The sequence below is a fragment of the Calonectris borealis genome, chromosome 2 (assembly GCF_964195595.1).
Source record: "Calonectris borealis chromosome 2, bCalBor7.hap1.2, whole genome shotgun sequence".
In the NCBI taxonomy this organism is placed as follows: Eukaryota; Metazoa; Chordata; class Aves; order Procellariiformes; family Procellariidae; genus Calonectris; species Calonectris borealis.
Window position 1 is genome coordinate 25,494,589 of NC_134313.1, and position 13,028 is coordinate 25,507,616.

Consider the following 13,028-nt stretch of genomic DNA (forward strand, 5'->3'; position numbering starts at 1 on the left):
TATTTATTAAACTTATTTATCAGATATGAAAGATTTGATCTTATTAATGGATGTTTACTAGCTGTCAGGTTTTTGAGATACATTGCTTGCCGTTTATGTCCCCGTGTTCAGATTCTTCTATGTTGTTTTACTTATTTTAGTGAAAATTATATACCTCACAACTACATGAACATCAGCTGCTATAGTGGGTAAAAACAATGTAAATGATATCATATCCTAAGCAGTTCAAATAAAGCATTAATACACAATACATGACTCTCTTTTTCAGGAACTGGGTAAAACTGCAACAGGCAAAAGTTAGATTATTGCTAATTTTACACTGTGTTTCACGATGATCTGTGCTTTTCTTTAGATTTCAGTTCCTGAAAGCTTATTAAAGTTTTTGGCTACTAGGTTTTTTTTAGCATTTTTAATTGCAGAAATGTTTAGATTCTAGCTGCCTCCTCATGACTCAGAAATGAAAAGGGAAATAAAAAGACATTTCCCTCCTCCGAAAAACGCCTTATTTTAGGAATCTAATTTTTAAGGGTAATTTAATGAAGGTGAAGGACCCAGCTCGTGATTTTGGAATTTTAGGATTGGCAAAGGATTGCTTAAAAAAGATTTCAGGATTGCTCAAAGGAAAGCCCTGGGCAGTATTCAACAAAGGTATGCAAATGATAGTATGCATTAATGCTGTAGAAAACTTTTTTTTCCCCCTTGGTGGTTTGCTATTGAAATGTAACTTTATATGAAGCTCAGAAGAGCCTTCTAGAGCTGAAAAATGTTGATGGTAGTAACTGAGATTTAGCTTTCTGTTATTAAAATGATGTGCAATTTTTAATGTCTGAGCAGAGGGGTTTTTACTAGTGAAAATAAGAATTAATCATGCAACACTTATATGCGATTTTATCCCTAAAAAGACTTTTAAAAATTACATGAACTTGTCCGTCTTTAATTTTCTCTGTGTCATGTGCTTATTTTACCTCCCAAAATGTTTAAAATAACTGCAGTCCTGTGGGATGAACTTTGGCTTTTGAAAGTTAGGTTGTCAGTCCTCTCTCGTAAATTGTCAAAAATAATGATAGTAAATGATGTGCTTTTTATATTTGTGTAACCCCATGTTTGTGTTTGGCAACAAGGAGACTTGCTCTTCAAATATCCTGAAATAAACGCTTTCACTCAATCCCCCATCCAAGTTTGTTTTCTTGTGACTGATTTGCCCACTGTGGTGACAGGGGTGTGGATGACAGCAAGTCAGAGCTCTGACGTGTGGCCAGTGGGTGTCTCAGACAGCTCATCGCTTTATACGAGGTCAGCACAATTTGCTTGATCAGCACAAGACATACAGCAGTTCTCCCCTTGTTGCTGCACGGGAGCAGCTGAACAGATGGCAGTAACCATGGAGTATTTCCTTGCACACAGGCCTGAGAAAACTGCTACGTAAGTCAGATTCACGGATTTTGGGTTTGAATTTGTAGACTGGAAAAATTGGTCAGAAAGGCTCACCTTGTACCTTTTGGATCCTGACTCAAGTCTAACTTTTTATATTAGTAGAAAAGGAGTTTGAAATCATCAGTGGAGCTCATTCCATTAGAGAAAAGAAAACTCTGCTCAGCTAAAAGGGAAGGGAACAGCTGGAGAGAAAGAGTTTCTCTTACCTGAGGCCACTACAACACAAAACAATCCAAGGCATGCACTGGTTAAATCTTAGAAAGTGCTATAGGCAACCCACTTCTGCAATTGCCTTAGAAAATTATTGTTGTTAGCCATTCTGTTGATAGTTCATATTGTAGGAATTACTAGCAGATGGGAAAATAGATGACTCAGAATACAGTATTAACAATCCATGTTTTTTTAATCAAAGGCCTCTAATAAGGCATGTTGCATCTGTAAGATTCATTTAAGCAGTTGCTAGGAAGAATTTGTTTTTTCAAGTAAACACAACAAACTTGATACAGATTATTTTTTGATTGAATATCTATTTTCTTAACAATTTAAACCCTGAAAATATATTTGCTTGTTTTCGTTGCACCGGCTTAATGGCAGTATTCCATAATTTAGTTTGATAGACTGGAGGTTTGCAATGGTAACTCATGCATTATGGAATTACTAATGAAATCTAATTTTATCATATTGAAAACATCACAGGCCTAGAGCTTTTATTTACCTCTGTTAGCTGTCAAGGGTGGATTAAGATTATAGTGTGCTACATCCACCAAAACTTTGGCTTTCGCCCCTTGAAAAGTTTGGATGGCTATGGATATGAGCTGGCCAAGTGCGGCTAATGAGTTCCAGACTCTTTTCCAGACCCCTTCGCCTAAATCCATGGACCGCAAGCACCACTGAGTATCTCAGATGCATGTCCTTCCTCCTGACGCCTGTCCTGGACACAGGTGGAAGCCAGTAGTCAGGATTTGCATTGCACCCTTTGACTTGATGACTTCTGAGAGCCCATTTGTGGTTGTACTTTATCTCCTTCCTTCTCAGCTTACTGCTACAGAACTTGAGTCTGTAGACAGGAATGCATACGTATTTTCCAAGTGCCCATTTTGGTTGAATTTTCATCAGTATGATTTGACCAGGGTTGCGAACAAAATATGTAAGGTACAGTGTGGGTCCTCCTGCAGGCAGAAGTAGTATTGACTGCAAGTAATTATTCTTTGGTTTGCTGAAAATACTGATCCAAATGAAGCTGGCCCATCTGGGATGCAAGAAGTTAGACAGAAAGACCAAAAAAGTAAAAATTGTTGCACTTCCCTTGCTGAAGTTTGGTTCTGAGAGACGACCACATCAGTATGTGAGGAAAGAATTCCTTGTGTGTCACTGTTTGAAGACATGTAAAAAATGCAATCGACCTGAAACTAGTATTGACCAGAGTAAGTTCAGTTAAAAGGTTAGTTATAGTTATGCTTTGATTCTGTGCTGGTTGACCCAGCTCAAGGTGGTGCTGCTGAAAGAACCTTCTCCCACTGGAAGCTTGGATTGATGGAGCTCTGTTCTGCACGGGTGCCTTTCTTCCGCCAGGGTTTCCCCTACATCAGGGAGAGGAGAAGGCAGAGGCAAGAGCTGCTGGCACTCAGCTTGCACCACTGGGAGCTCGCCCCACAAGGATGACTGTTAGCTGGTCTTTTCGTAGGCAAAGTCAACTTCCTTTGCTCTAGCAAAGCACAGTAGAGAATTTCAGTGTGGCTTCTTTGGGTGCAACTGTGTCTTGAGAATCCATCAGCTTGTAGAAGAAATTATTCAATATTATCTGGCTCTGGAGACGGTTTTGCTTTGTTTTTTTTCCTTGCTTCCCTTATGCATTGTAACTCTCCTTTCAGGAGAAAAGTTTTTTTTTTTTCCTGTAAACTAATTTTTCTACTGGAAAACTGAGTATGCGTACCCACTCTAAAAGACTCTATGTGTGTGTAAAACAGATGCACACACCTACTGAATATTATATATTATTGTATGTAGTTGATAGATTCATGGCATTATAAATTGGAGTTTGGACTGTTTCTTTCCCAAACCCACGTGATTACTGGTGATATGAAGGGTCCCAGTGAAGGCAAATGCTTTTACCAGAACTTCCAGTCACTGACGACCTCTGTCTTGGAGATGGCCCATCTTGACACTAATTGCTGTCTGTTGTGTGATTATGGGTATTTGATCTCTAAAAGGACATGATTGATTCTGTTATTTGGAGTGGCAGAAATTGAACTATCTGTCGTTATCAGGCAAATACTATCCTGATTACTGAACTGCTACAGTTTACAGCTCTCCTCTCTTTTCCCATTAATGCTGGTAGCCCTAGTAGTTACAACAACAAACTATGTGGGAAATTATTTATGGCAGTTTAAATTGTGAGCTGTTTGCAAGTGAAAGTAAGTGAGAGTGCTGAGCTCTATTGCTTTAAGAATTTGAATCAAAATATTTATCATACAGGGGAATAAATTACATAGGAATAATTAAATATCTTGTTTGAATTATTTCTGCACATCTCATTTGATATATTTGCTGTTGCATTCAGCATTTAGGCTTTTGCAGGCTTCAGGCTTCATGAGGTAGTATCTATAGCACAGACAGAAGTCAAGAAAAAATATTTTGAAATTTACCAAGGAGATCTATATGTCCATGGACACACACACACACACACACACACACACACATCCTAGAGTCAGCTGTGGCTTTTAGATGTGCTTAAGTGGTTTTCTATCATACGTAGAGCTCTCTGACTATTCCTGCCTAATCCAGCATCTGACATCAGATAGATGAGACCTTCATAACTCTATTTTCACTTTCTTAATGTCCCTGTTTTCTGTCATTTACTTCCTGTGAATGTCCTGAGCATCAGCCGTTCATACAGATGAGTACTGCAGCTCCCTGGGTCCCCTGGGTGATGTGGCTGAGATCATTCTGAATGATTCTTATTCTCTGGATTTAAAAATTCATTCTCTTTATATTTTAATTTCCAGCCCAGCTGTCTGTGATCTTTAAAGAATATTTAATTCTGTTTGCTGGCTCTGTTTCTTGATTGAAATTTAAATAAAAACTCACGCATCACATTCTTCTCTGACAATTTATAAAAAAATGTTTTTCAGTGCAGAATAATTATGTGATCGCATGAGTTGGAGTCTATTCTATGCAGTGTAAGCCTGCTGTCTACAGTGGTGACTAGAGGGAATAAATGGCTACCCAGGCTGGCCCAGAGCGGGTAGGAGACTTCATCAGTGGCAGTTCTCACAGAACACTCACATACGAGATTATTCATGGTGCCTTCCTTAGTCCGTTTGCTGGATCATGGAGCCCCAAATATGTTTCTCCTCTCACATGTGCTAAAAAACATGTTTTTATTGCTTCTCTCATCTGTGCTGCGTTGGGATCCGTTAAACAGGGGAATCGGCACTGTTGTCTCTTCTCATTATACTGCAAATCTCTCTGACACTTCAGTCCTCTAAAAGAATATCTTCCCTGAGAAGTGTCTGTCATGTGCCAGTTACATTTACCAATGGGCTAAAAATGAAAGAGAATCTTTTTTTTTTAAAGCTTTTCTTTCTCTGAAAGTGGAAAAATGTTTTTCTGCAAAAGTCTTGGTGACTGAGGAATTATGGTTCCTTTTCCCTATCCTTTCTTGCATATATCAAATGGGAGAAATACGGTAAGCTAGATGATACTTAATTTCTTGGGAGGCAACTCTTTCCCTCCTAAGAAACAAAAGGTTTCATTTGTCCATGGGAGAGAGACATTACTGATGAGCTACTGAGCACATCTGAGGTGTCTGAAGCTCATACAGGTCTAATGATCTTTGGCCCTGGAAGATATTTTGACATCTGGGTTTTAATTCTCGTCTTCATTAGGAATCTTATTGTTAAAATGACGTTGCATAAAAATGTGCATCTTTTTCCATATGCTTTTCTAGGAATTTCTGATCTGCACTCCCTCTTTATTATGACTTCAAGTTATTAATTTACTGTGTACAATGTAGTCTATTAGTAGAAGTCATAACGCTGGGGTTTGGACTGTATGTAGCAATATGTGTTGCTAATTTATATGCCTCAGATGCTGATAAAAATAAAGATCAAAAGTAGTATTTCATTCCTCAGGGAAAACAGATCAGACTGTGTTGATGGAAGACTGCCCTAGATTCATGAACAAAGTATTGACTCATTAGTAGGATGATTCAGAAAATGTTTTCTTCGCCCCCCCCCCCCCCCCCCCCCCCCAGTTAGGTGGTGTGCTTGTTTGCAATGTCAGAATATTTGCAAACAAAATATAGATTATCGCTTTCCTAGGATGAAATTATTTGTGCTATTTGAAATTTGTTGATATTTTTCACACTTGGTGAAGAGTAATTGGCACATAGGCAATTCCGACGAGAGAAAATGGAGAGGGACTAGACTTCATCAAGGAAAAAAAAAATACACAGGCCAGCCAAAGGAACATATTTCCAATGCAGATCCTTCCCTGAAAAAGCAAGTTGGAGCAGTAGTGCCCCGGTACCTGACAAGACTCCAACTTACTTGCAGCAGCCAGCAAGCCAGTGAAGCTTGTTATATGACTTGTTATATGACCCATTGCTCCTAATGAATGCAGTGTAATGACCTGTTTAACGTTTGTGAGAAAGTATTTTTAGAAATACCTTGGTCAAAGGTAACTCCCTCCCATGAATTCAGGAAATAATTTCATGTATTATTTAAACACTCTGTTGGCAATTTACTCTGACTAGTTCTGGCAGCAATCTGTTGAGGAAGACAGGTGCCTTGTCATTCTTATCAGAAACTACCTCTCAATATCTGTCAGACTATTATAGCAGCTGTTTATTTTTCAGGCTTCTATAAGAGACTGAAGTTCAGTAAGAAGTATTTGATTAAGCAATATAATTTATATACATGAATATAATTGTGTATGCTGTGACATGCTTTTTTTCAGCCTAATGAGTTAAACTCCAGCCCTGTATTTATTTGCAATCTATTTGCAATGTTTGCAAAGTGATTTTTTTTTTTTTTAATTAAATGTAATGTGTGTGTTTGTATTTTCATATGCTGTTAAATTATTTACTGTGGAGCATACTAAGGCTTTTGGTTATATAAACAGTTATATATATGTATACATAGACTCAAAGTGTGTTTTTTAAAAAAAAAAAAACAAACAAACAAAAAACAAACCACAACCACACCCCCCCCGCCCCAAAAAAACCCAAAACCCAAAAACACACTGCAACTGTAAATTAAAGGATTATGAAAGGTGGTGGTTTTCATTTTTGTTGTAAATAGTTTTTAATCTTTTTTGTGTTTTGTTTGTTTGTTTGGTGGTTGGTTTACAGTTAAAGAATCTGAGTTTAGAAGAATTACAGATGCGATTAAAGGCTTTGGACCCTATGATGGAACGAGAAATTGAGGAGCTTCGTCAGAGGTACACTGCAAAGAGGCAACCTATCCTAGATGCGATGGATGCAAAGAAACGGAGGCAACAAAATTTTTGAGTTTGTTTTACTTTCAGAGATAATACTATGAGTCTGTGTGGAGACTGGTAACTTTGTAAGTCTGAAGGAATTTGATTGTAAGAGTTTTCAAAAACCCAATCTTTTGAATTTTCCTTCACAAGCAATGACAATTGGAGCAGTCAAAGAACATACATATGCTGTTCTGCAAAGGCAGCAAAACGCATTACCACTTGATTATATTTTCAAATGTTTAATGTAATAGAAGTTTAATCTATTACTTCCCAATCTTTTTCAGGTGTATAGTGGTAACTTGGTGTTGTACGTTAGGAGTTGTGTTTTGGAGCACCTGGAATGATTTCTTGATTGTGCAACACTACAGAACCTTATGTTGCAATGTATTTTCCTCCCACTTAGTAGCATATTTATTATGTAATCTTTGGTTATCCTATTTATTTTATGCCTGTTTTCTTTTTTATTAGGAAGTACTAGGATAATATTGTGGAGAACAGAGCCAGATTAGATAAAATTGGTATTGTAGTATAATGAAAAGAAGCTCACCACTATATTATCTTTTATAACTCCAATTTCAGCAAGCATCCCAATTCAGGACAGCACTTGAACATGTATCCAGCCCATTCATATCAGTAGAATTTAAGCATAAAATAAGTAATAGGCACATGTTTTTCTGCTCTCCTGAACCAGGGACTGTGGCTGTAGTTGAGCAATACAGTTGTCATGCTACACAGGATTCTTTTAGAGAGTATTTCTATCGTTTTTACACACACTGAATGATCTCTCATTAAACAAGAAAACAAGTGCCTAATCAGTTTTTATTTTTCTGTTAATTAGGAGAGGCAATACTTGCAGTCACTCCTTCAGTGTAAATTTCCAATTGCTATTGCAATTCTGACCAGTATAAACCTCTATTTTGCACCATAGTTTTATAATGAAGTAACAGCTACACTTTCTAGATATGTTTTTTGGTTCATTTAATTTTTTATCACCGTTTTGAGGGGAGAGGGGAGTTATTAGTGGTTTGGGTTTGGTTTGATTTGGTTTCACATTATAGATATGAAGGGATAGTAATTTAAAAGCCAAAGAAAATCAATTGAATACTTGTATATAATAAGTGCTGAAATGAAGCAACATTTTGCAGTCCTCTGAGGGTTTTGTCCTGCAATTGCTAAACATTAAAATTCCTGTGGGCTTCTGTGGTAGATTTTTGGGAATCAGAAATGCAGGACCAAGCTCTTAGTATCTTTTTACAAGTTATTCTGTCTGGTTTATATTGTGGGGTATCTAGTAGGTAGAATTTACAACATTGCAAGAAATATTTCAGACTTAGCAGAAAATGTGATCCACTTTCTGAACAATCTACTGTGTTCTCTATTGATATCTTTACTATTGTTGCCTTTTGTGTAAATAACTTTACTGTGATAGTCATACTTCTTTAAACAATACAGCTGAAAAGATCTTTACATTCAGCCTTCAGCTGTTAAACTTTTAATGGTGACTACTGTATGGGCATCTTCTGTTAAATGTTTTCTGGAAGTTAGTAATCATCTCATACCTCTTAACATTTACCGTAATCATTTGTGGACCATTTAGATAGAACAGTGCAGATTTTGGAAACGGTGCATTATATCATAAAGCTTATGCAAAGGATAACAAAAGTTTTTACAAGATCAGCATGCTGCAGCCGTGCTGGGACCAGTACTTGGGTTTCAGCTGTATACAGCCATTGTTGTCATTGTCATTCTGTGTGTGTGTTTGCGTGCATGCCACGCTCTAACATGTAAACCCTAGAGTCAAATCAATTTTAATTGTGATTGTTAGAACAACCTTACCCTCAACTCTCTTCATATTTCTTAAAGTAATGACCATCCTTTATGAAAAAGCAAGAACACAGAAGATCCATAAAAATTACTTTAGGCAAGATAAATGCACCTGGTAGTCTTATGCCTCACATTTATACAGTGAAATGATGTAAAGTAAAAAATGGTATAATCATATCACTGTGTCATTAGATTATAATCATAATGCAGCAAAAAATAACAGCACCAACCTCCCCTATTAGTATGGTTCTTATTTATTTAAAATGAATTTCTAATTCTTGAACTTTCTATTCTCAAAAACTCAAAGGTGTGTGTGCATACATATACTTGTGTAGGTTACACACATATACGTGCATATCTGTATATATATGAAAAAATACAAAACAGATTTAAACCATCAGGAGAGGAACCTAGCTTGCCTTTTCTTGGTGTGCCTTTCAAGCAAAGTGTCATTGTCCAGACACTCTTGCTTGCATCATTAGCAGCTTTCTCTTCCCTTACTCTCTTGAAATTTTCCCACCAAAAATAAGACTTTGATTTTGAATAATGTGGCTTTACAGTGTAATAGACAATGTAATAAAATGATCACAATTTTCATATTTTGTGTATTCTGAAAACTTTAGTAACGCAGTGCACTAAATGTTAATTGCTTATCCAGAGGGACTCCAGTAAAAGGCCGTTTTAGACTAGGGCTATTGCAGTCTGACCTTCTGGAAGGTATCAGAAGATAAAGGACATCCTTTCTTCACTCCTGATCTGTCTGCATAGAAACAACTCGAATAAATTTTGTGCATGTGCATGCACACAGGCATGGATTATACATGCAGGAGAAAAATCTGAAAGCCATGGAATAAAATAAAAATATAAACAAGCTACTTAAAATGGGTGAAAAATAGTTTCTGAGATACTGTAAACTGGGTAGATATAGGATGTTTGTGACCAAAGAATGCTTTCACCAATTAATATGAAATTAGTAATGTTGCCCTTCTGATATGGTGCACGGTGCAGTCAGTGTAAGAGCTGTCTTTGGCTTCAGAAGCCAGAGTGTCAGGCTCTAAATTATGTGCAAGCGTAACGTATAGAAATAGGTTTTATATTGCGAGATGGGTACAACTTATTTTTTCTTTCTTCTGTTCATATAAATGAATCAAATCATCCATGTTGATGACTACACATCTCTACTGGAGGATGAGCATCTCAGTAAAGGAAAGCTGATAGTACAATAAATAAGACATTTTAAAAGCAAGCCTTGCAGGAAATCTGATAGAACTACTGACAAGTTAACCTTCAGTAAAATTTTAACCAAGCAATTTCTTGTTTGCTTCTGACTTTGTATGTTTAGGTTTAGTAAGTAAAAAAAATTTTGAAAAATCATTACTTATTACTAAACATTTGTAATAAAAGCTAATTTTTCATGTATAACTGTCGTCTTGTTATTCATTCTAACCGAAGCTAAATTATGTTAATAGTAACCATTAATGTTCATTTCCATAGCCATCTCTCATGCTTTTATTTCCTTTCTACAATACGGTGAGCCCAGCTGTGAGTGCAGAAAACCACATCTCTCAAAGTCAGCTCTGGAAAGGATTTTTCCAGCTCAAGACATTGCTGCAAGCTCTAGAAGTCTGAGGATCTCAATGGAAGAGTATCAGGCCAGTCTAAGGACAGTCATCCTCAATACTTTGTGAAAGTCCCTCTCTCTGCTCTTTAAGGTTGCTAAAAGCCTAATCCTGAGAGAGCTGAGCACCACCCCAGTACGCTGGAAGTCTTCATAGACATCCTTTCCTTGGAGGTACTAGCAGACATTAGCAGCTTTAGGTGCTCCTTTGGTTTTCTAATGTAATGAGAACAACAATAGGTAATGGATAGGCTTAACTAGGAAAAGCGAATACATTTAATGTCTGAAATTTGATTGCACAGCCCATTTATTTTCTGATTTTTAAAAATTATTCTCTAAGAATTTGCCCACAAAGACACTAGTAAAAGGGTCTCATGAACAAAACTCCATAGTGAATCATGGTATGTTCGAAGTGACAAAATTCTACTGCTAATCTGAATTAATCTGACAGTTATTGGATATTATAATTATTTACTGTTTATGTACGGCAAATAATAGCTTGCCTGTATTTGCCCAGGTATAGTATAGTCAGGTGGGAGTGCACAGTGGCTCAGGCTGCTTCTCCATCCAGTGTGTTGAACTTCCAAATATAAATATGGCTCATGATGAGTGAATCCGTGCACAAGTACATGAGATAGCCTTAGTCACCATTAATAGGCACTGGTGCTTCCAAGCAGAATGTATATTGTACAACTTCTGTAAAGCACTTTGTGTGCACGCTGTTTTATCAATGTGATATGATGAGGGTTGCATTTTCTTTTTAAGTGTATATGTGGTTATAAAATGAATTAAAAAGACCTTATGACACAAGGAATTCTTTATTTCTTTGCATTCATAAATATTAAGGACTCCAGCTTACTGTGGCATTTCTTTCTGTACTTGCAAAGGCAATGATGGATGTTCTATAGTTTACAGCTGGCTGGGAAATTGGCTTTGGGGTATTTCTATACCAGGCTGTGGTGCAGCAGTGTTATGTCCACTGTTGCCAATGAAAGACTTGGAGAAGACAAGTCCTGGGTAGCGCATGGTGTTTCTCACCAGTGTGTTGTGCCAGGTGAAGTACTGCTTAATCTTTTTGGGGAAAGGCAAAATTACATTGACGGTTCAGTGTGAAGTCACTAAGTTGCACTTGGGGACTTGCCCTGTTAAGTTTGTTTTAAAATACCTTTTCACAAAATTTATTTCTCCTCTCTGTTTAGTGTATTCATTATGGAAAGGGACTACCATTTACACAGTGTGCTCTCATCCTTTTGTTTTGTTTTGTTTTGTTTTAACTTGTTAGGTGTTTTTAAAGAATACTTGAAAATTCCCCATATTTTGCTGCTTCTCTTCCCCCTGCTCGGGAAGATGAATGTGGGCATTACTTTTAAGAGCATCCCCTGAGCCAAGTGTTCTTGGGACATTGTGCACAAATGCGAATGTCAGCAACAGCTTTTATTCTCTTCTATTCAGAGATCACTGAAGTAAAGTGATCTCGGCTGTGCTGTTTTCCCTTCGTTTGAAAATATGGGATGTTCAGATTCTAACCAAATCTTTCTCTCTCAGAATATTTGTTAGTCCCAGACAGACTAGTTACTAGGTACTTTTTTCCATTGCTTGCTTCTCAAATTCCTCAGGATAGATTCATGCTTAGTTTCACTAGGCCTTAGAGAATCTTCTAGGTTAGAGAACAGCTATATTTGTCACAGAAATAGGAAGAAAGAAATCATTAAAAAGAAATTTCTTCAGGGAGAAAAGAAAAAGCGTATGGCATTTGCACCTGGCCAGGTCGCTTACAAGGCTAACTATGGATGTGAGGGAAAAAAGTGTTGGCTGGCAAAATCAAATCAGGTAGTCATCTATGTAACTTACTGTTCTACGGCGCTGTTTTACATCCGATGTTCTTCCATTCATGTTTATTGTCTTTTATGTTGCGCTTTATTTATTCAGTTGCCACTTTTAAAGATAAAAGTTTTAATTTTTTAAAATTTTATAAATGGAAACATACCGTAACGGTGCCAAGCAAATAAACATGGAAAAAAACCCCAGTCAAAGTCACTGAAAGGGTGGTGTTTTCTTCTCCTTTCCTCCCCCACTCCTCTCTGGGGTCATGGAGGGTTTTGACTGCAGATTATGTTTGTCTCTGCATGGAGAGACTTTCCATCCCCTAAGCCTGGGCAGGTATGGACAGAAATGGTTTTATTGAGAGGGCTGAATGAGCTGTGCACCTACTTAGGATGTCGTATAAGTGTTGTGTCCTGCTGGGAACCACTGTCCCCCTCCTACCCTCCTCCTCCTCTCCCTCCCTGGCTGCCATGGAGGCACTGAGCCCCCTGCAAAGTGGGAGGAAGCAACATGAAGCAGTGGGTACCACTTTGCCACTGAGAGACTTAGCGTGAATCTAGAAGCTGTTGATCGGCAGCAGGGTAGCACTGTGCTCAAACCAATGCCTGTGGTCTAGGAAGCCTTGCAAGAGCCAGCTCCTCATCTCGGGGACAAGGCCAGGCCGCGGTGGCAAATGGCTTTTGATGCAACTTTGCTTTGTTGGCAGGACTGCAGCATGGCCATAGCCCCCGATGCAGGTGCAGGCATGTCCAGAGCAAGGTATCTGAAAATCAGGTTTAACCCTTGGAAAGGAAAAAGTTCCTTGTGTCCATTTTTATATTGATGTACAAAAAATGTTTAGTGG

The 13,028-nt window shown here is 37.7% G+C and overlaps 1 protein-coding gene across 3 annotated transcripts in view; it reads left to right on the forward strand.

Annotated features, from left to right (window-relative positions):
* Positions 1-10,164, forward strand: part of STK3 (serine/threonine kinase 3) — a 143,813-nt gene extending 133,649 nt beyond the window's left edge. For 2 of the 3 annotated variants that reach the window (XM_075141395.1, XM_075141393.1), the window contains exon 11: positions 6,788-10,164. In XM_075141395.1, coding sequence (XP_074997496.1) covers positions 6,788-6,946 — 159 coding nt within the window. In that variant the 3' untranslated portion in view covers positions 6,947-10,164. The remainder of the gene's footprint in view (positions 1-6,787) is intronic. The other variant, XM_075141397.1, reaches the window with a different exon arrangement.
* Positions 10,165-13,028: the final 2,864 nt, after the last annotated feature.